Raw genomic sequence first — 21180 nt, 5'->3', positions numbered from 1 at the left:
AACTAACATGTGACCGACGAGCTTCACTGACTAAACAGCTGACTCCTAACAAATTGAAATGAGCGGTTTCTTTCAACTCTTGTTTTGTTTGGTAAAATAATCGTCAACGGAGTCAATGAGGACCTAGAATCACACTCAGCTGAACTGGGAGATCTAATTAGAGTGCTGACATCACAGGGAGGGGGAAAAAATGCAAACCAGTGGATTCACAGAGAGGAGAACAGCAAATAGAAGGAGAGAAAGAGGAGGAGGAAGAGGATTTACTCTTCAGCCTGGATGGAATCAGACGGAGCCACGTAATTGCTGGGAATGTATCCACTCTCTCCCGTCGTCAGCGAGCGAGCCAGCCACCAGTCGCCCTCCCTAAAGACGCCAGAAAACACACATTACACACCTGCAGTTTGACTCACATTCAACATATTCAGTGACACATTCGAGATGTCTTTCTTAACCGCCCAAAACATACACCATGAGAATACATCTGCGGTATCATTCCTGCTTTATAATCCATGAAATGAGAATGCAGACAAAGCTGCTCTAAAGACATTAACTACCTGTGCCAAATTATGCATAAATGAAGCAAGGGACAGTTGACTTCACCCAAAATAAACACAGTAATCATTTATTCACCCTCACATTGTTCCAAACCCATATTACTGAATCTTACTACTGTATATATCACGTTCCACTCTCATCTGTGCAACTATCATATGTGTGAGTGCATATAGTAAGATATATACAGTAGTGAGATTATATATATATATTATATATATGCAATCATTTGATCAAAAATGTACAGTAAAATAGAGAAAGATTACACTTTAGCATCATTACTCCAGTCTGCTGATTTGCATAACATTTCTTATTATTATCAATGTTGAAACATTGATTTGTTTACCCAGGATTCTTGATGAACAGATAATTCAAAAGTACAGCATTTATTTGAAATAGAAGTGTTTTGTAATGAATGTCTCTACTGTCACTTTTGATTAGGGTTGGAAAGGGGTTGGAAAATGTCCAGCAAAGGTACCAAAAAAATCTTTGCAAAAATTATCGAAATTTACTAGAAAGTTTCTGTCTCTTTGTAAACCTACATTTGGTCAATTTAAGTGCAAAAGTGTTGCACAAGCAATTATTTCTGAGTGTTATTAAAGAAAAGAAAATCATATGGGTTTGGAATGATGGATTTTTTTCATTTTGGGTGAATTATTTACTACCAAACTGGTAGATTTATCAAAAAATGAGTCATCTGTCTGAGTCTCTGTTGTCTTGGAGTCTGGATGGGTTTTTAATAATAGATTGTGTTTTAGTGTGAGCTGTGGGGTGTCAGGCTGTGACTCACTCCTTAAGCTAAAGTAATAAGATTCATCCATGCCAAGACATGCTGACCCCACACAAACCTCTCCAGGTCTCTGAGCTATTGCTAGCAGTTTTTAAATGTAATTAAAACAGAACTGCTCCAGTGGAAACAATGAAACACGCTATATACACAGATGGGCACATATTCATATTCATACAATGCAAATATATTATTCATACACAGGGTGCCATTCAAAATTCAGATGTTAATGAATTATTTATGTATGAAAAGGCTTAAAAACTGTGATTCTGATAAGCTGAGGTTCTGGAAGATGAGGCAACAAATGAGCAATCATTTATGAAGAAAACATTGATGCTAATGCTAAGACTTTCACTTTATACTTCAACTATACAAATAACTTATGAAAATTGCATCAAAATTGCATAATTTTTCACATATCCTTTGTGTTAACTTAGCTTAATGCTATCTTTTGCTTTTAAGTTCATTCATTTCATCACCCCATAAAACTGACTGAATTTGATTTGTTTTTAAGTTTTGTTCTGTAAGTCTGAGGTCATTTGCTAGAGTATAGCTAAACATATGCAGAAAAAACCTTTTAACACTTAGTTTTACAATTTTTGTAATGAGAACTACAGTAGTGTATTAGATACTGTAAACTGAAAATGCAGCAAACAGCCTTTAGTTTCCATGTAAATTACACATTTTGGGTTTTAAGTTTATTAAGTTAAATGACCACATGAAAGCAAAACTTGACTGAACTTTAGTTAAAGGTATTAGTCCGAGCCTTTTAGTTTCAAGGGCGTCTATAGAAATTAGTTAAATTCTAATGATATTTTAACACTGCTGCCTTTAGGTTCATTCATAACCCTGTGAAATCTAAATTAACAGACTTTAATGGGTTGTAGAGCAAGTCTGTTCATTTTCAGGACATCAAAATGCTAGTTTACTTCCACAAAAGCCTTTAGTTTACATGTTTACTATTGTAAAAAAAGGGACATGTCGACAACTGCAAGAACTTCCTGTTTAAACCGAAAACAGTATTAACAAAGAAAAAAAATATTTGACACTATTTTCAATTTTAGGACTTATCCTAATCTAGCATAACATACAGTAGCATGAATATTAACATGTAGTCTAAGCAAATGTAAAGGAACAATGTATAATACACCAATGGACCAACCACAAAGTCAATGTGAAGGACAAATGTAAAATGATCATGATTGAGCCAGTTATGAGGAGGTGTGACACTTTTTCTGAACCACTTCTACAGTCTCTGAAAAGTCAGGACAAATCTCAGGTGGACAAGCAAACAGTGAAATAACACACACACACACACACACACGGAATGGACACTGAAAGCTGAAAGCAAGATCAACTTTACAAACCTGGGATTCAACTTTCTCCTACATAAACGAGAGAAAGCATGTGGAGGAAAAACACAGAGGAGACGTGAGGTGTTTAGACATTAAATGCAGAAAAACAGAACATCCCACATAGGTTTAAAAGCTGACTGAAGGTCAACCGCAACAATGACGCACTGAAAACACAGCATTTATCCAATTTATCTTTGCTCATCATGTCGAGTACTAAAAATATGGAAAACAATTTGAGTAATGTGCGTTTGATTATCTCTAATTGTGTGCTGACACATGACTCTGAAGGTCCCAGCGATAAGCCGGAGCAGCTCTGTGATTTTGTTAAAAAGCTGATTACTTTATTATCAGGAGCTTCTGGGAAGGGTTATGGACATCGGTGCGGACTGGTTATGGTTTAAAAGGTGAATTTCATGAAAACATCCAGATTGTTCTAAATCCACATAAATGGTTTGAACTACTACACTATTTTGGTCATTTGTTTTAATACAAAAAAAATATTTTAAAATGTTTTAACATCTATTACAAAAACCTGCACATGTGTATCTTTACATGTTGCTGCAATGATGGTGATTTCAGTTTCGTGAACCTTAAGTGTGCATTAAGTATGCTTCATTTCAAGTCTGGTATGATTGCAAGTAATGACTTAAGATCATTAAATGAATCATGCTAATTGTGACTTAATTAATTGTGATGAATTAATGATTCATCAGGCATATTCAAACCGATAATCTGCACAGTTCATGAAAAAGGGCTCATAATTCTTTCATGAAAACAAATTATATTCACACTGCTATTAAAAAGTTTGGCATTGGTAAAATCTTTCTTTTTAAATTAATTAATACTTTTATTCAGCAAGCATGCATTAAATTGATCAAAAATTACAGTAAAGACTTGAATAAAATGCATATATATATATATATATATATATATATATATAAATAAATAAAAGCGCAGTCTTGGTGAGCATATGGCCTTCTTTCAAAAACATTAAAATCTTACTGACTCCAACTTTTTTTTTTGTGATTTAAGCTTTTTATTTTTCTCATTTTTTCACCCCATTTTTTTTCTGTGTAAAAAAAAATATATTTTTCAAAGATGGTTCTCGGTACTGTAATACACTAATATATACTGTGTTCCAAAGATCAAATTTAACATCTAAATTGGCTTAAATAAATAGCAGTATAAGACATACTTGTTTTCATAATGAATTCCAACTTATGAGCTGAAAATAACATTACAATGTAAACATTATTAATGTTACTAAAAACAAAATGTGAAATATTATTTCTCATTACTTTCTCTTGATTTTGTGTTGAAATACCCCCCCCCCCCCCATGTTCTGTTTCTGTTTCAGGTTCACCCATATATCACACTGCACTGGGCCTGACTTAAAAAAAAAAAGCAATTCCCCAGGTCCGCTTTGTGCCGAAACCAGAGGATGTTACTGAGAGTGTTTTTATTCTCTTAACTGTAGCACTGAACACTGGAATAAGGAAGTGAAACGCAGGTGGAGAAAGGAAGGAAAATGCTCCCTTTGGTCTGGGAGGGGAAGTGGAGGTAAAGACGTGCAGCTGAGCTTTTTTAGTGTGCACAGGAAAGACCAAAAATGGAATCCAGAGAACAAAAAGCCGTCATCCCACAAATACAGTGCCTTCACAGGGAGCCAGTTCCTATGGTTACCGAAGGGGGGGGGGCTACAGCAGTCAGACAGATGAGAGACTCTAGGATGTGAGTGTGTGTGTATGTCTGCATCAGTGGGTGTGTCCATTGCTCTCCTGAGCCCTGTTGTTTTTGCGTGAGTGTGGGTGTGTGTTTCCCCCTTACGTGTTATTGACAATCTGGAGTCGTTCTCCTTTCCTGAATGACAAATCAGAGGCGGTTCGTGACTCGTAGTCATACAAAGCCACAAACGTGGTCACGCCGCCTATGGAAAAATACAAGAGACAAACATACAGCATTGATGCATGCAACTCAAAAACTTCAGCAGGGAAATTTGATTAACCTAAGAAATATAATGCAATGTTGGATTCCCAATGAAAATGGGCATCTAAAAATAGTCTAGACTTGCATAGTCAGACTCTTGACTGCCAGCATTAGAAGTGTCGAAGTGGCACCTAAGAAGCGGGTAAATCGGATTTATTTTTTGCATGCTGGTCTATTAAAGTAATGCTGCAATCAGGGTTATTATAGTTAACAAAAAAAAAAAATAAAAAAAAAAAATATTATTGAAATAAATTGAAATAAAATACAAATCAACGATTGTTTTTTAATAAAAAAATTATTTTATTAATTGAAAAAAATAAAAGCAACATAAAAAATTGCATAAAAATAAATACTTTAGAAAACCTATTTTATTAACTGAATCAAATGTATATAAAAATCAATAATATAATACATATATTTTATCAACTGAGATACATAATTAAATATTTATTTCAATTAAGCAAAGGATTATTTTCATTCAGTTTAATTTAATGTACTAAAATAAACAAAATGGAGATAAAAAATAAGGACTATAAATACTATGCAGACATATTAAACAAAATCTAATAAAAATGACAAAAACAGAAAACTACTAAAACATGAACTATATATATATATATATATATATATATATATATATATATATATATACACACACACACACACACACACACACACACACACACATATATGATAATTATACTACTATAATAATGATATTACCAGTAATACATGTACAGTATTATTTACTTAATTACTTATTATAAAACATAATATTTTTAATAAAAGCCTTTTATTAATTTTTTTAACATGTACAGTATTTAAATAATGGTGCAGCAGTTTCCAAAATGGTTGTATAGACAATATTAATTCATTTTGATTAATACTGAACTAAATGAAAAATGACCTAAAAAGACCAGTCATTTTGTGGACATTAAGCAGAAATTGCTCACTGTAACAGCTGGGTATCATGCACACAAATTTGTTTCCACACAGACGGACAAAACTTCTGCATCCTCCACTGTCAGAGATCTTGGAGCACCGGCCAATCAGATCAGAGCTTAGGAGTTTGGAAAATCCCGCGCTATTTTAGTGAGCAGCATACATCAGATGGTTCATTAAAGCTCTGATGTGGCGTCTTAGTAAAAGACTAAAAAAAAAAAGTCTTAAGATTCACTTCCTGTGATTCTCATTCATGCGATTTAAACAATTAATTCATTAACATTTTTGCACCTGTTATTATTATATATATATATATATATATATATATATATATATATATATATATATATATACACAAATCTTTAATGAGCCTAATTTAGATTAAGAAAAGCACTATAGTGAATAAGGTGCACGTTTTCCTGCTTTCCATGCATGGTGCAACTGTTCAGTTAATTCACCCTTCAGATGTCTTGGCCCTAATACAGAAGGTCAGCAAAAGCAGAAGTGTATGGTCACTGATCAGACCGAGCTGCATTACCGGAAAGCGTGCCGACCCTGTGAGGGGACGTGGTGCTATTGATCGAGTTCACTCCTCCAAACAGCGCCTGCTCCGCACAGATGATGTTGGGCTGGGTGCCGCGTCTAGGGCCGTCCACCGGTGGGCTCCGGTTGGGCGTGAAGGACGACTGGTTGGGACTATGATGGTGTCCTCCGGAGCCATCGTCCAGACTCCGGGAACGGTGGCCGAGGTCTTTGGGCTTACTCTTGGTTCCACCCATGGCCTAGACCTGCAGAGACAGACAGCTGATGCTTTTACACAAAACACCTTGCAGTAAACTTGTTACTAGAGTCAAATTTAAGTAGTTTATTAAAAATAAAAAATAGTATATAATAAAAAAATATATAGAAAAATAAATGAAATAGAAGTAAAAAATTTAAACATACAAATATTTAATATTTATTTAAACTTTTGAATCTTAATAAAGATGAATAAAATACATCTAAATAAGGCATTTATTTACTTATGATATTGTATTTAAATAAATAAAATAGAAATAAAAATGTAAATATAAAAATATTAAATTTATATAGAAATATATAATATAAATAAATATGAATAAAAAAATACATGTATTTATTTACTTATATTGTAAATAATCTAAATTATCTATCTTAAATAAAACAACGATAAATACATTTGGATGGTTTATTAATCATGTTTTACAGTATTTTAAGCTACATCCTATCTGTTACAAGTATAGATTTTTAACCACTGTGCCACGTTCATAAATCATTGGACTTTTGACGTAAAGAAAAAAATATATATATCAGAAAAATTTACTTTGATGCAATTTGTACCATTAAAAAACTTCAGACCCCTCTTTTTCCAGCACTGGCGCTAAAGACTGGCCCCTTTTCATGATTTATGCATGAACTTCATGAATTATTAACCAACTATGTATGCAGGCGATATTCTGTTATTCCTTAAGTAACACAAATAAACTAAACTGTGATATTGGTGCACTGAAATATCTTTATCTAGATATATTCAGTATTAAACCACAGTCTCATTACTGCATATGAAAACAACACAATATTCAAATTCAAGCCATTTTAATAAACTCGATTACCATTTTCTGAAGAATGTGAGTGGTATTCTTTAGTTTTAAAAAGAGTTTTTAGAGGAAATGATAAACACAGATTGTTTATTGGACATTGAAAATTGAGCCAGAATGGAATGAAGCCATTCTACTATTGCATTTCTAATTCTACTGATGCATTTTTACTAAATAAATAAATAACTGTTTGGTTATTGGTTAACATTGTCCAAACGTCATGTGACTTAATGCAGCTGAAAATGATTCATTCTGCATCAAATATGTTTCAGGTAAGTGATTTAAGATAACAAATACTATTTCCTAATCAATGACATGCTCGTCATAAGTTTTTCTCAATAACATCAGGAATGTATATTAAAAATAGGATACAAAAATGTACAAATTAATCATTGCTGGTAGCGGTTCTGCCTAAGCATGCCCTACTAATAAAAAGTCAGACATTACTAAAAGCAACCAAAAAAATTAAATATGCCATTTTCCACCAATTGGCCACCCGGGGTGTTGAAAAACTATTGGGTAAACTGACAATGGGCAGAATCACACAGAACCAAACAAAAACAGACATTCATACACGGAACGCACATTTTAAAGCAGAGTAACTGGATGCAGCATTGTTTTTTGGAGAAACAAGTATGATAACTTAACATGATTCCTAAATATCTACAAACATATTATGGTATTTTTATGCTTTGTACAAACAAACAATTATATACAGCACCTTTAAATAATGCTTGGTCATTTTATTTAACTGAATATATAATCATAATATGAAAGCATAATAATGCAAGAAAGCCAACACACTTTCAAATAAAAACAAACTTTTAATTCTTAAGAATATTTATATCATGGAAATTAAGTGTCAAAATATAAGATAGCTCAAAAAACTAGAATAAATAGTTAATAAACATTTTCTAACAAAAAGTGCTAAATAACGAACAGAAAATGAGAAAAATTCAAACTGGAGACTTTTCCGTCTACAGATTTTTTCTTTTCGCTGTAAATTAAGATTGCACTGAACAGCTGAAAAACACAATCCCTACTTATCAGTCAGATGTCCATATTCACAAAGACACAGATCCTTAAACAAACAAAAATTATTAAGGTCATATACATATATTGTGCAATACGTCTATATACAGGGGTTAAAGCGGAAAAAAATCCTGAGCCTGAACCTTTTTTTTGGCGGGGGTGGGGGGGGGGTGGGGGGTGGGGGGGGGTTATTTGGAGAGAAACTCCAAAGACAGACTTCATTCAAATATTGACGATAATAACACGAATACAAATAACAAGAGCTTAAAGTGCTTAAAAAATGGTAAACGGACTGAGATGGACATGATAATTAATAATTATGTTTGGCACAATTTATTTAAAAGTACTATGTCAAATAAAGTGTTATCTTCTAAACAATAACAAGTGCTTAAAGTGCTTAAATAATTAAGTGCTCAAAGTGCTAAAGAACTGAACTGCTAAACTGAAGATTAGAAGTGAAATCCAGGCTATTATCACTTTTTTTTCTGGGATAACTCGCATGTTGATTTGAAACCATCAGGCTAGTTAACGCTTTTTTTTGTCTTCTGCCAGTTTTATACACAGGGTGACCAGTGGCTGCGAAATTCTGAATGACAAATCATGTTCTGGTATAAACGTGCACAAACATATTTTTTAATCGCAGACATGGTCAGTCATAGACAACGGTGTGTCAGCTAATAGTTGCTGCCGGCTAGAGACTTGCACCCCCGCGGGACCCAGCGCCACCGATTGCGGCGCCGGACAATAATTGATGGGTGAATGCGGATGCGGGCGGCAAGATATTATTGTGTGCGGGTTGCGGGAAAATAATTTTATTTAGCTAAATATTTAAAATTGGTCTATTTTGTTATTGAGGAATAAGGATATTTTTGTTAAATGTTACTTTTAATTAAACGCAAATAAAACTAAACATTTGTTTATTTTCCGTTTCTTTTTTAATTTATATACAACAGTGTATGCAATGTATAAAAAAATAAGTTTACCCGCGGGATTTTGCGGCGGGAGCGGGAGAACGTCGTGGTAAGTTTGAGTGCACGGGCAGTGGCTCTATGACCGGAGTTTGGTGCTGCGTTCCTGACAGGTTTTTGAGCTCGTCACTATTTCAAACCACGAATTACGACTTTGTACCATTCCAGGCAAGTCACGCCAAACTTTCTGTGCGCAAGGAAATTTAGCTAGATTATTAATTTTATTGCAACGTTACAGTGTCCTAAAATGTAATTTTCAACATGTACCACTTGCATAAACACTGCATCCGTAGGGGCTGTCACTGTTGTTCCGCGTGCTGTGACGTCAAAACCCAGAGTACATCGATCTAGTACGAGTTCACGGATGGGAAGTCACGGATTTGACTGCCGTTCCAGTGCACTTTAGTACACATGAAATCAAAATTGACTATATTTACTTTGTTCGCCTAAATTGATCGTTTTGTGCGGAACAATTCATCCATGCGAGTCAATCCACACAAAAAAAATTTTTGGCTTCATAATCTTTAATCAAAATCTGAAAATGCCCCTCCCCTCTGCATTGGAGGACCTTCACTGATGACGTAGGCTTGAGGAATTGGGTGTCTGCTTAATCCGTAACCACGCCCCTCCAACTGAAAGGTAGACAGGCTGCCTGTGTGTTTGCGAGCATTGACAGCGCGTGAAAGGAGAGATGGCGAGGAGGTGCATTTTTGGTTGTGGAACTCACGGAACACTTTTCCCTTTTCCTAAAAGTCCTTCGTTACTGTCCAGATGGATCGATTTAATTACATTTCGAGGAAAGAGGTATAACAGAGTGTTCACGGATGTGCCCGAAGCACTTCACATGCGAATACTTCAAAAATTGGACAGAACACGAAATGGGGTTTGTGAGATATCTGTCATTAATTAACAGATAACGCTGTCCCGTCAGTACCTCAAAGTTTGACGACGTTGAGTTGAAATTAACCATGTCTCATGCAATTGAACACACCTACTTATCTAGATCCAATCAGGTGCTAGTTGGAAATAAGCCACGCCCACTATTTTCCTCATTTATTATTCCGTTTCTCTCGGAAATACGTCACAACACTGGAGAGAAGCCGTTTGTAACTTCCGTTTCACGGGGACTTTAAGGTTGGAAAAACATGGGTTACGGGTTGCCTGGAACGCAACATAAATCATAGCTAGCAAGCACTTTCTTACCGCTGCCGGCATACAGAAGCTTCCTCGAACAAATAATGCAGAAACAAGCCCAGGGCTCTCTGTTTCTTGCACCAACAGCCAAAAAGCGCCATTTATTTTTGAGTCCTTTATCTATTGCTAGAAGTCTAGGACAGCATCCCCCGGCTTCATAAACTTGCGCTCCATTTTTTTTTCTCCGACAACGCTAACGTGATATTGACGTATGGGCATCAATCATACTGTGTTGCAAGGACACGCCCTTCTCTGCTTCTGATAGGCTTGCAACGTTAGTTAAAGCTGCGTTCCTCTCATATGATTGGTAGAAGAAATAAATTGGCTTGAAAATATTAAACTGCATGCGCAGGCTCTCAAATATTATTATTTTTTCCTCACGGCCACACGCCGGAGATCCGGCACGGTGCCGGAATATTTAAGCCCTGTATATATAGGTGATTGCGACTGGCTAAAATTACATTTTACACCGACAGATCTGATCAAAAGAAAAAGGCCAGAGAAACCGAGTGGCCACAGTTTGTGTGACCCATGGTAGCATGAGGTTTTGTTTAGTGCACTTTAACCTCTCTTCAGCAGAGTACAGGAGTGCTCAGCTGTTTCCTCTCACATATCAGTGACAGCCACTGCAATACGATCTTCACGGACCCCCAACACACACACACACACACACACACTTCCACATGTCATACTGTCTGTCTGCCAGCACACACACACACATTCTTTGAGAGACAGACAGAGACACTTTCCCATCCACCCACACAAACCTGACTAAACACGTGCTTCCTTACAGTCCTCAACTCTCTATAAACATGAAGAACAAGCCCCCGCTTGCCTACAGGGTGATAAATTCTACAAAAGCGGAAGCGTCTTGTCTCAGAAACCCCTGCGGACTGGCAGCTCAGGGCAACTCGTTTCTTAGAGGAGCTGTAACGGGCCCGGTGGAGGGGAACTAATCTCAGCCGAACAGTGTGAATGCAGAGTTAGAGTGCAGCCGAAGTCCCTGGAGCCCTGCAAGCTTTCACTAGAGACCTGTGCACTTCAGGTTCACTGGCAGTGCAGTGCCGCAAACCCTCACAAGACTGGAGTTATGAGGAGAGTGCTCAGATGTGTGCTCTGTACCATTAAAGACCTGCACTGACCCTGAAATGATAGGATATCCAAGTTATTTTTTCACATCGATTCCAAGTCACACTGAATAAAATATGGTATTTACAAACAAGTTCTCAAGCAAATCTGTTCACAACAAGTGCAATGACAGCTTTTTCTTCACTCTTCGAAAAGAGGCCTCTGAAAGAACTGTTCAGCATGAAAACTAAGCAAACAGAAAAACAGACTTGAAATGACAGCAAATAAAAAAAGAAAAGAAACTAAAACGAATGCACCAAATAAAAGAAAACAAAAAATAAAGACAAAATAAAATAAATCCTTAAAAAAAACAAGAAATAAAATGAAATATATATAAATAAATAAAAAACAACAACAATAAAATAAACTAAAACAAAATGAACATATAACATATAAAACAAAAAGGGTTAAATAAATAAAAACAAAACAAAATATAACATAAAAAGCACAAAAAATAAAGCAACAAAAGATCCAACAAATGAAAAAAATAATAATAAAATAAAGAAAAATAACACCAATAAATAAATAAGCAGCCAAAATGAAATAACATCTGCTCATCGTGGTCTGCCAATTCAAACAGATTGTGAATGGGTTCATAGAGATTTTTTTCATTTATTTGTTCCTGTCGCAAAAATACCTTTAATGTATCTGATTGTTTTGCTTTACAAATATCCGTAGACAAATATCCTATTGTAGCCAATTATGCCCAAAAAATTTAGCAATCTGTGGTTCGGAAAAGGAAAAATACAATGCAGTTAAAAGTCGTTTAAGAAAACTGAAAAAAGAGAAACATCAGCTCATTAGTTTGCTCTCCACCATATGGGCTCTAGATGACATAAATGTATCATGGGTGCTATACGGTCCCTGTGTTTACCAGTCAGTATCCAGGGAAAACCTGCATCCTGCAACAACACAGATGTCTCGTTAACCCAGTTAATGGAGTCCATGAGGCTCATGCCTCAGTAATGTCCAGCCACAACAAAAACAGTCATTAACACAAAGGCACAGTCATTAAAGAGAAATGTCATTTGCTTTGTGAGAAGTGAATGTTTGACTCTGATTGAAGCTGTATCTGGCAGATAGCTGGAAACGACCTTACTGAAGTTTGAATGTAGTGAATGATCATTGGAAGAAAGAGTCAAACGGGGTTATGACATTATGTAAAGCATCATTGATCTATGGTAAACAACAACTGGAAACAGGAAATTCATTCATTGAATTTATGCTGTGTTGTGTCAGCGGCTTATGAAGTTTGATTGACAGGTAATGTCATTAGGAACTGATTCTTCATTTGGAGGGCTATTTGAATATTAAAATAACACAAAAACAAAAAACACTTTTTCTCAATTAACAATACACGATGACAGAAAGACCAATTACATGCATATTTTGCACTTTTTCTGAATAAAATATGTTTAGTGCAAAAGATGCATTGCCAAAAACAATAAAAACAGACCATCAAAAAAATAAATAAGAAGAAAGTAGCAAAGAAAAAAGAAAAACACATTTTACAAAAGAAATCTAAATACCCAAACTAAAACAAATAAAGATTAAAGCAATAAAACAAAAAGAAAAATACAAAAAAAGTCAACAAAAAGCATTAAAAAGTTAAGAAATAGATAAGCAACAAAACAAAAGAAAAAAATACAACAAATGCAACAAAAAATTGAAACAAGAAAATAAAGATAAGAAAAATTTTATAATAATGCAAAATAAAAAAAAAAAAAAAAAATACAAAACGTACAAAAAGAACAAAAGAAAAGAAATACAGATAAGAAAAGGAAAAAAAAACATGAAATAAAAAGCAACAAAAGAAATGAAGCTGTGGGTGGATGCCAAAGCATTTCTTTAGGGTCAGTGTTGTTAGCGTTGAACTTGTTGGGGTGTTTATGTGCTTATTGGCCCCAGAGTAGAATGAGTATCATTATTATTCATAACCTCCTAATAATGTCAAGTGTGAGCAATATTGGTAGTGATCTTTGCCTCAGCAATAACATCTGAATTTCTGATAAATCTCTCCATATTTGAAACACGAGCAGAATGGCAGGCTTTCTTGCTGGAGATTGCGTAAGACTCAAACGTATCTGGAGCACTCGTAAATCTGAGATTAGGTCTGGGAATCATCCAGTTTAATCCAAACACAAATTAGGAGCTGAGTTCAGTCCCACTGCGTCCAGAACAATACTGTGGCACGCCAATCAAAGGTCTGGATAATACAAACTCACATTTAACATCGCCTCTGGCAAACTGAACCACATCTCTAACAAACTGGTTAGCTGTATATGACAGCTGAGCATTGGGTTTTTACAACAGTATGTAAATGATTCTAAAATAACAACAAAAAATCATATTTTTGAATGATTAATGTATCTATCTATTTATCTATACAAACTTTGAGTAAATAAATGTTAATTATTAACTACGTTTAGATTAAATTGTGTGGATAGCTACAGAACTATATCTATATTTTTTGTAAGTGCACAAATACAAGAAATGCCCAAAAAAGCTAAGTAAATAAATAAATAAACTAAAAATAGTCCCTAACATGGGAACAAACCTAAACCAATCACAGCATGGCTGTTTGTCATCTGCGAGATGGGAAATTCTCATGTCACCAGTGGAAATGTGCTGCTGTGTAACAGCTGAGGAGATTCCGACAGATCGGATGAAGCAGAGACGCCCCACCACCCCCCCCCCCCCCAGTGCTCCACAGACCGCCTCTGATTCCTGAGCGCTGGGAGAGACAGACGGCTCGGACTGGACAGAGCGGGGCAGTATGTGGGGGTGGAGGGTCGATATTGCCCCTCCGGTCTTGTTTTTTGTGCTGAAGAGCAGCTGGGCTGTTTAGCCAAGCCATTATCAAGTGAGGGCTAGCTGCTACACGTACATACTGTACAGTAATGCATATACACAAACACACATGATGCTTCAGATTCAGACTACTAACAGATTCAGGATGCCTACAGGCCTGGACTCGTGCTGCAAACACACACACACACACACACACACACACACACACACAAAGCAGAAAATATGACTATGGCATTTTTCTCAAATGGTAGGGCATGACCCAAAAATGACTCACTGAATGCATATTTATGAATATAATTTATTTTAATAAAAAATATATATATTTTTATTTTATTTTATTACTGTAAACATATGAATACTATTTATTTTAATTTATAATAAAAAAATATATTACATGTTAAATCTGTGTATATATTAATAGCTCAGATATATACAGTATATTTAATTTTAATACATAATAAACATAAAATACATAATATATCTATGGTTTATATATTACTTATTTTTCGTTAGTCATATTAATATTAATATATATATACACCCCCCCACACACACACACACATACATATATATATATATATATATATATATATATATATATATATATATATACATACAATTTAAATATTTTATTTTAGTTGAACAAGAAAAATATAATATTTGTATATATTTCATTAATATACATTTATATTACTACTACATATATTTAGAGAGATTAAATGTTATTTAAGCATTTTAGTTACATATTAATTATTCACAAAACAAAAACATATTCCATTCCAACCCTCCAGAACACCCTAGCAACCATAGCAACCACCTAATCTCTGCTATAAATCTGACCTTACTGATGACTGTTACCCATTATACCGCAGTCATATGAAAAAGCACAAAGCGGACTCAGCTGGAGCTACCTCAGGTTGGATAAAACAAAACTGTCCATTGTTCTCAACCCAGCAAGCCGTGCAATCTGGAGTCCAGTATGTGATACTGAAACTATTCACTCATCTGTTGCTATGCAGCCTGTATTAATTCCTCTTTTTAAAGTCCTGTCTGACAAACCAGAAGCAAAACCATCTCTAAATTACACGCAAGCATCCATATACTCCAAAACACCTGCAGAAACATGAAACAGTTAGCCGGCGGTCAGCTAGCGTGTGAATGTTCACGGTCAGCTCTCCTGAGGACGAGGAAAACACCTGCAGACAGTGAGTGAGGGAGAGAGAGAGAGAGAGTCCAATCCATGATGAAAGGCTTCGGATTCACTTAATTATGCAGGAGGAAAGCCAGAGGATCACCAAACCCACATACTTCCCAGGGGTTTGAGCGAAACAGGAATTACAACTCAGGTTTTCTGTTGACCCGAGATCCTTTTTTTCCTTTTCCTTTTATCAGATAAAGTTTTTTCACATGAACTCAGTTTGTCTTCGCAGGCTATGATTTGAGATGTAAAAGCTCAATAAAAACCTGTTCACACAATCATTTCAGCAGAAAAGACTATATAAAGCAGAAAGTTATAGCTCTACCCCACCTGTTATTTTAATATTATTCATATACTATTTACATAGCATCTATTAATGTTTTAAACACATTTTATTATTATTATTATTATTATTATTATTATTATTATTATATATAAAAAATACTAAAACTTTCATTTGAATAAAAATATAGCAATAACGGGATATTTAGCATTTGAAAAATGTTTATATAAATATTATTATATAATAAAATAATATAAAAATGGATGACTATTGAAATGTTTCGTTCACATGTGGATATATATATATATATATATAATTATATAGTGAACATTTTGAAAATTTAATAAAACTAATTATACTTCATTGTTTACACACACACACACACACACACAGATATATACATAAATATACATACATTATATATATATATATATATATATATATATATATATATATATATATATAGTGCTGTATATTGCCCTTTTGTGCTTTTGTCTTATTTGGCTTATTTGTTTTAGTAATTTAACAAACTTTCTTATTTATTAATTTTTTGTTTAAAGTAAGAAAGTCAATTTTTAAACGTTTTTTTTTTTTTTTTGTCTATCATGTTATTCCTGCATTCGCATGGTGAACATCAAACGTTTCATTAACTGTGGATAAGCTGCTTTAGTACGCCCTGGTACTGGAAGCATCGAAGCCAGAGAAAACATGTAAATGAAAGTATTTAATTCAGTTGAACTGGAAAAGCACCTGAAAGTGTACAAGGCCGCAGCAACAGAAAGTGAAAACTCCCCGTCTAGATTAGCAGCTAAAGTTTTGTCATGTTATGCAGTGTTTTCGAGATTTCACGTAATCAGCGTTTTTATATCATGACCAGTGACTGTACCAAACAAGAACCAAACGAATAAAATAAAATCGTTTCTCTCATCATTTACAGTAATGGAACCCAGACAATTCAGTGGTAGAGCATTGTGTCAGCAGCGCAAAAGGTTGTGTGTTCAATTCCCAGGGAACACACATACTGGTAAAAAAAATTATAGCTTAAATGCACTTTAAGTCACTTTGGATAAAAGCTTCTGCTAAATGCATAAATGTAAATTCAAATAAATCCTAAAAGTTACATTAAAATTGTATGAACATGAACACAAATTCAGTTGTTCATTTATTCAGGAAATCTTATTTAGTCAGATAAATAATGCTCTGATTAAATGAAATAAAGTTATATATTTAAAAGATACAAACTACGATGAGGACAGTACGATTAAAAAATTAAATAAATAATAATTATATAAATAAATAAATAAATAATTAAATATTTATATATATATATATATATATATATATATATATATATATATATGTGTGTGTGTGTGTGTGTGTGTGTGTGTGTGTGTGTGTGTGTGTGTGTGTGTGTGTGTGTGTGTTGGTGTGTGTACAGTACAGACCAAAAGTTTGGAAACATTACTATTTGTTTCTTCTGCTCATCAAGCCTGCATTTATTTGATCAGAAATACAGATTACAAAAAAAATACAGATACAAATACAGACAATATTGTGATATATTATTACAATTTAAAATAATTGTTTTTAGGTTTATTATACTTTAAATTATCACTTATTTCTGTGATGCAAAGCTGAATTTTTAGTATGTATGTATGTATGTATGTATGTATGTATGTATGTGTGTGTATGTATATTATATATATATATTGCACATCAATTTTTACCTATCATGTGTTCCCGGGGAATCAAGCCCCCAACCTTGTGCTTGATAGTGCAATGCTCCACCAATTGAGCTACAGGAACACTATATATATTGCTTTTGAAAGAAGTATATTATATATTATATTATACTATCAAGACAGCAAAATTTATAGATGTGTGGCAGTCTGAACACTGATGCATTTCCAATTGAGCTGCTACTGAAGCCATTATCAATCAGTTTTCAGTCAGCTCTCTCTTTCAGGTTATCTGCGGCCATGGAGGAGTTTGAAGAGCCTTCATTAAGGTTGACATGTTTAAAGCTATCTACTTCAGTATCACTTCAGTAGATGTTTCTCACCACACAGTAAAGAAACATGTAAACTATGTATATTAGGGCTGTGCACTTGTGAAGCCAAGCAAATCTAAACTTTAAATGCAAAGAAGGTTTTTTTGGATAAATGGCCAAATGCATTACAATAACAGTGCTTCTCAAACCCATCCTGGACTGGTTTTTCTTCAGGACCAAGATTAAAAACACACTCCCACACCCACACCCACACCCACACACACACCAGAACTGTTTACTCTACAATAAAAAAAGAAGCAATTTTAAATATAGATTTTAATTCACAGACATGGTTAAATTTGTATAAAATATATATAACATTAAAGTATAAAAGGCAGAGAGGATAGAGCTCAGGCTCCATGTTTACATACCTCCTCTCCTCCTCCTCCTCTTCTTCATGCTTTTCTGTTATTGTCACTTCAGTAAATCATTGAACAGAGTTTACAATACAGCATGTGTGCACTACCTGCCCAAACCTGGTCACAACCCTTTCAAGAACAAGAGAATCCTACTAAACAACATGCATCGACAGGAAGTCAAACTCTGAATGTACAGTAAACACGGCACACACAGTCAAGATCTGACTCCCAGACACAGCCACTCAGCGAGAAACAGCAAGGCAGGAGGCGCTCGAGTCAATATTTACTCCATCTGAAGAGACCCGGTCAAGGGTTTCCATGGAAGTGATTATTGGAATTCCAGGAGTGTGTGAGCAGATGAACGGGAACGCCAGGGTCTCTGATCAGCCGATCAGACCTTTTGTCTGGACAGGCTGCTTTTCAGCACAGGACTATATTAACACTCCCTCAAGGAATCACAACACAAATGAATCTACAGCTAGAGGGTTTGTACAGGATTTGTGTAAAAGTCAGTCCATAGGAATCAAATCTGGCCACTTTTGTTCAATTAAATGTAGGGATGGACAATATATTAGTACCAAAATGAAAATGATGTAATCACTTACTCACCCTAATCTCATTCCAAACTGGTTGTTGCTCTGTGGAACGAAAAAAAAAAAAAAATCTATGAAAGTCAATGGGGTCCAATGTTGCTTAACTTTCAAAATATTTTCTTTTCTGTACTGCGGAGGGAAGAATGCAGAAGGGTGTGTATATGACAGAAATTCTATTTATAGCTGTTAATCTTTAAAGACACTAATAATTTAATAACGCAAATCTTTAGCAAATCTCAAAATGAATATCCATTGTTTAACAATGTACATAATTCCTAAATCAGTGTTACTGGTTTAAAAAAAAAAAAAAAGAAGAAGAAAACATGGATTGTGTTCATTTAAATAAAGCAGAAATAAAGTAAAATACAAATACAGTATAAGATGAATCCTAAAATAATAAAAAAAATAACTAAAAAAAATGAAAGTTTAGGTAGAAATAACTTAAATAAAAATAACTTACAACAGATTTATAAAAAAAAAAAAAAACTGGAAATATAAATTAAAAGCTAAAAATACTTTGATAGTATATATAATAATAATAATAATTATGAAATATCAATTCACTTGTAGCCTTTTTAAATGATTGATGTTTTACTTTAATTATAGACAAAACAGTATACATTTTAATATCAGACCTTTATTGGTTACTGACCATAACTTGAAAATAATCTGTATTGGCTAATTTTTATATCATGCATCCCTCATAATAATAATGCTAAATATGCGCACATGTATCGATATTTTCTTACACCCCTATCTCAAAGTCATGATTCCTATCCACTTCCATTTATAATCTGTGTTTTGTGTTCTACTGAAGAAACAAAGTCACCTACATCTTGGATGCCCTGGGGGTAAGCAGATAAACATACAATTTTATTTTTTGGGTGAACTATCCCTTTAAGCTGAGACACCAGAAAGCACTCGTAGATGGAAAAAAAACTGCATGCTTCAAACGCAATATTAATGCTTGCACCTCTAAAATAAAATGTCTGAAAACCTGTTCACCCCTTAATCGGCTGCCAACACACATGAAATCATTTAAGGCTGAACGGAAGATATCTGGGCCACTCACTGTGCGGAGCGGAAGCTTCTCTAATCAGCCACGTGCGTCAGATCAAGTGTGGGGCTTATATTTTACATGCTGAAGCCAGCACGCATTGGCCCGGTGCGCTGACAGCATGTATTAATACATTTGCAAGTAAATGAATGCAAATGAATTACATGCAAACGTGTTCTGTCCCTCCCTAAACCTAAAGCCATCAAACAACTAAATCCATATGGGATGCAGTTACTTACTGTACACCCAAACAAATTGCATCTGAACTTAAAAATTACTTCTAGTAAACTGTAATGGTGTGTGGCATTTTTACGTGATATTCAAATTATTTTATTTTCTACAGCAGATGCATTGAAGTCATATGTCAGTAATTGCATTTTACTTAATGCATCTTGAAAATATTTTTATGCACATCATATTTTCAGGCAAACACTATGAGTGTGTAGCATTTTGTTTTTGGTTTACAATGTGATAATTTGTCACCTGCCATCACAGGTTTATTTAAATCTTAAAATCCCTTACGTGAAATAAAGAAACTTGCTGTGTCTCTTATTTTCATCTTCTGAACTTGGCATTTGCAAACCTTTCATTGGAACTGATGTTATTAAACAGATCTGCTTGAATAGCATGCATTTCCAGAGCTAAAAGCTACAAAACAAAGCATGTTTCCTTAATCAAATTAAAGGCTAAAAAGGAAAACATTGCACAGAGGTAAATCCGATAATTCAGGAAAAACATTTTCATGTTAATTCACAGAAAGCCCACAGGCTGTAATCTCTCCATGACCGCTGACAGGATCGGCAGATACTAATCACTGCATTACCAGTCAAACTAGCATACTGGCCAGTACGATTCTACTACATTTATGCCATTATAAAAGCATATTTGCCAGAGTATCAGTTGGCAGGACCGCTTAACATCATTTACACTTGAGAATGCAGCAGCACTTAAAATACTTTCTAAAAAAAAAAAAAAAAAAAAAAAAAAAAACGTTATAAGCCGTGAACCAAACCATCCAGCTTGAAATGAATCAGAATATTACAAAATTTGATTTAAAGCAAAAAAGAACTTCAGAAATCAGATAAAAAGAGAAGATGAAAGTACAAGACTGTGAACTTAATTTAATAAAAGGAAAAAAAACTACAATCCCACAATGCATTGCAAATAATTATTCAATTTGTAGCCTTTTAAAAGTGATTGACTTTGTTTAGTGTTTTACTTTAAATGAGCCTATCTTATTTTGTGTTCAACTGAAGAAAGAAACTCATA

At 34.4% G+C, this 21180-nt stretch overlaps 1 protein-coding gene across 4 annotated transcripts in view; it reads right to left on the bottom strand.

Annotated features, from left to right (window-relative positions):
• The window catches only part of src (v-src avian sarcoma (Schmidt-Ruppin A-2) viral oncogene homolog), a 45867-nt gene that overhangs the window by 11598 nt on the left and 13089 nt on the right, over positions 1–21180 (bottom strand). For 2 of the 4 annotated variants that reach the window (XM_052541381.1, XM_052541384.1), the window contains exons 2-5: positions 6161–6410; positions 4522–4621; positions 2707–2724; positions 265–363 (exon numbers count right to left, since the gene is read on the bottom strand). In XM_052541381.1, coding sequence (XP_052397341.1) covers positions 265–363; positions 2707–2724; positions 4522–4621; positions 6161–6401 — 458 coding nt within the window. In that variant the 5' untranslated portion in view covers positions 6402–6410. Of the gene's footprint in view, positions 1–264; positions 364–2706; positions 2725–4521; positions 4622–6160; positions 6411–18870; positions 18900–21180 lie in introns of all 4 variants that reach the window. The other 2 variants (XM_052541383.1, XM_052541385.1) reach the window with 2 other exon arrangements.

This window comes from Carassius gibelio, chromosome A23 (assembly GCF_023724105.1).
Source record: "Carassius gibelio isolate Cgi1373 ecotype wild population from Czech Republic chromosome A23, carGib1.2-hapl.c, whole genome shotgun sequence".
NCBI lineage: Eukaryota > Metazoa > Chordata > Actinopteri > Cypriniformes > Cyprinidae > Carassius > Carassius gibelio.
Note: the sequence above shows the minus strand (reverse complement) of the source record. Positions and strands in the feature narration are given on the sequence as shown.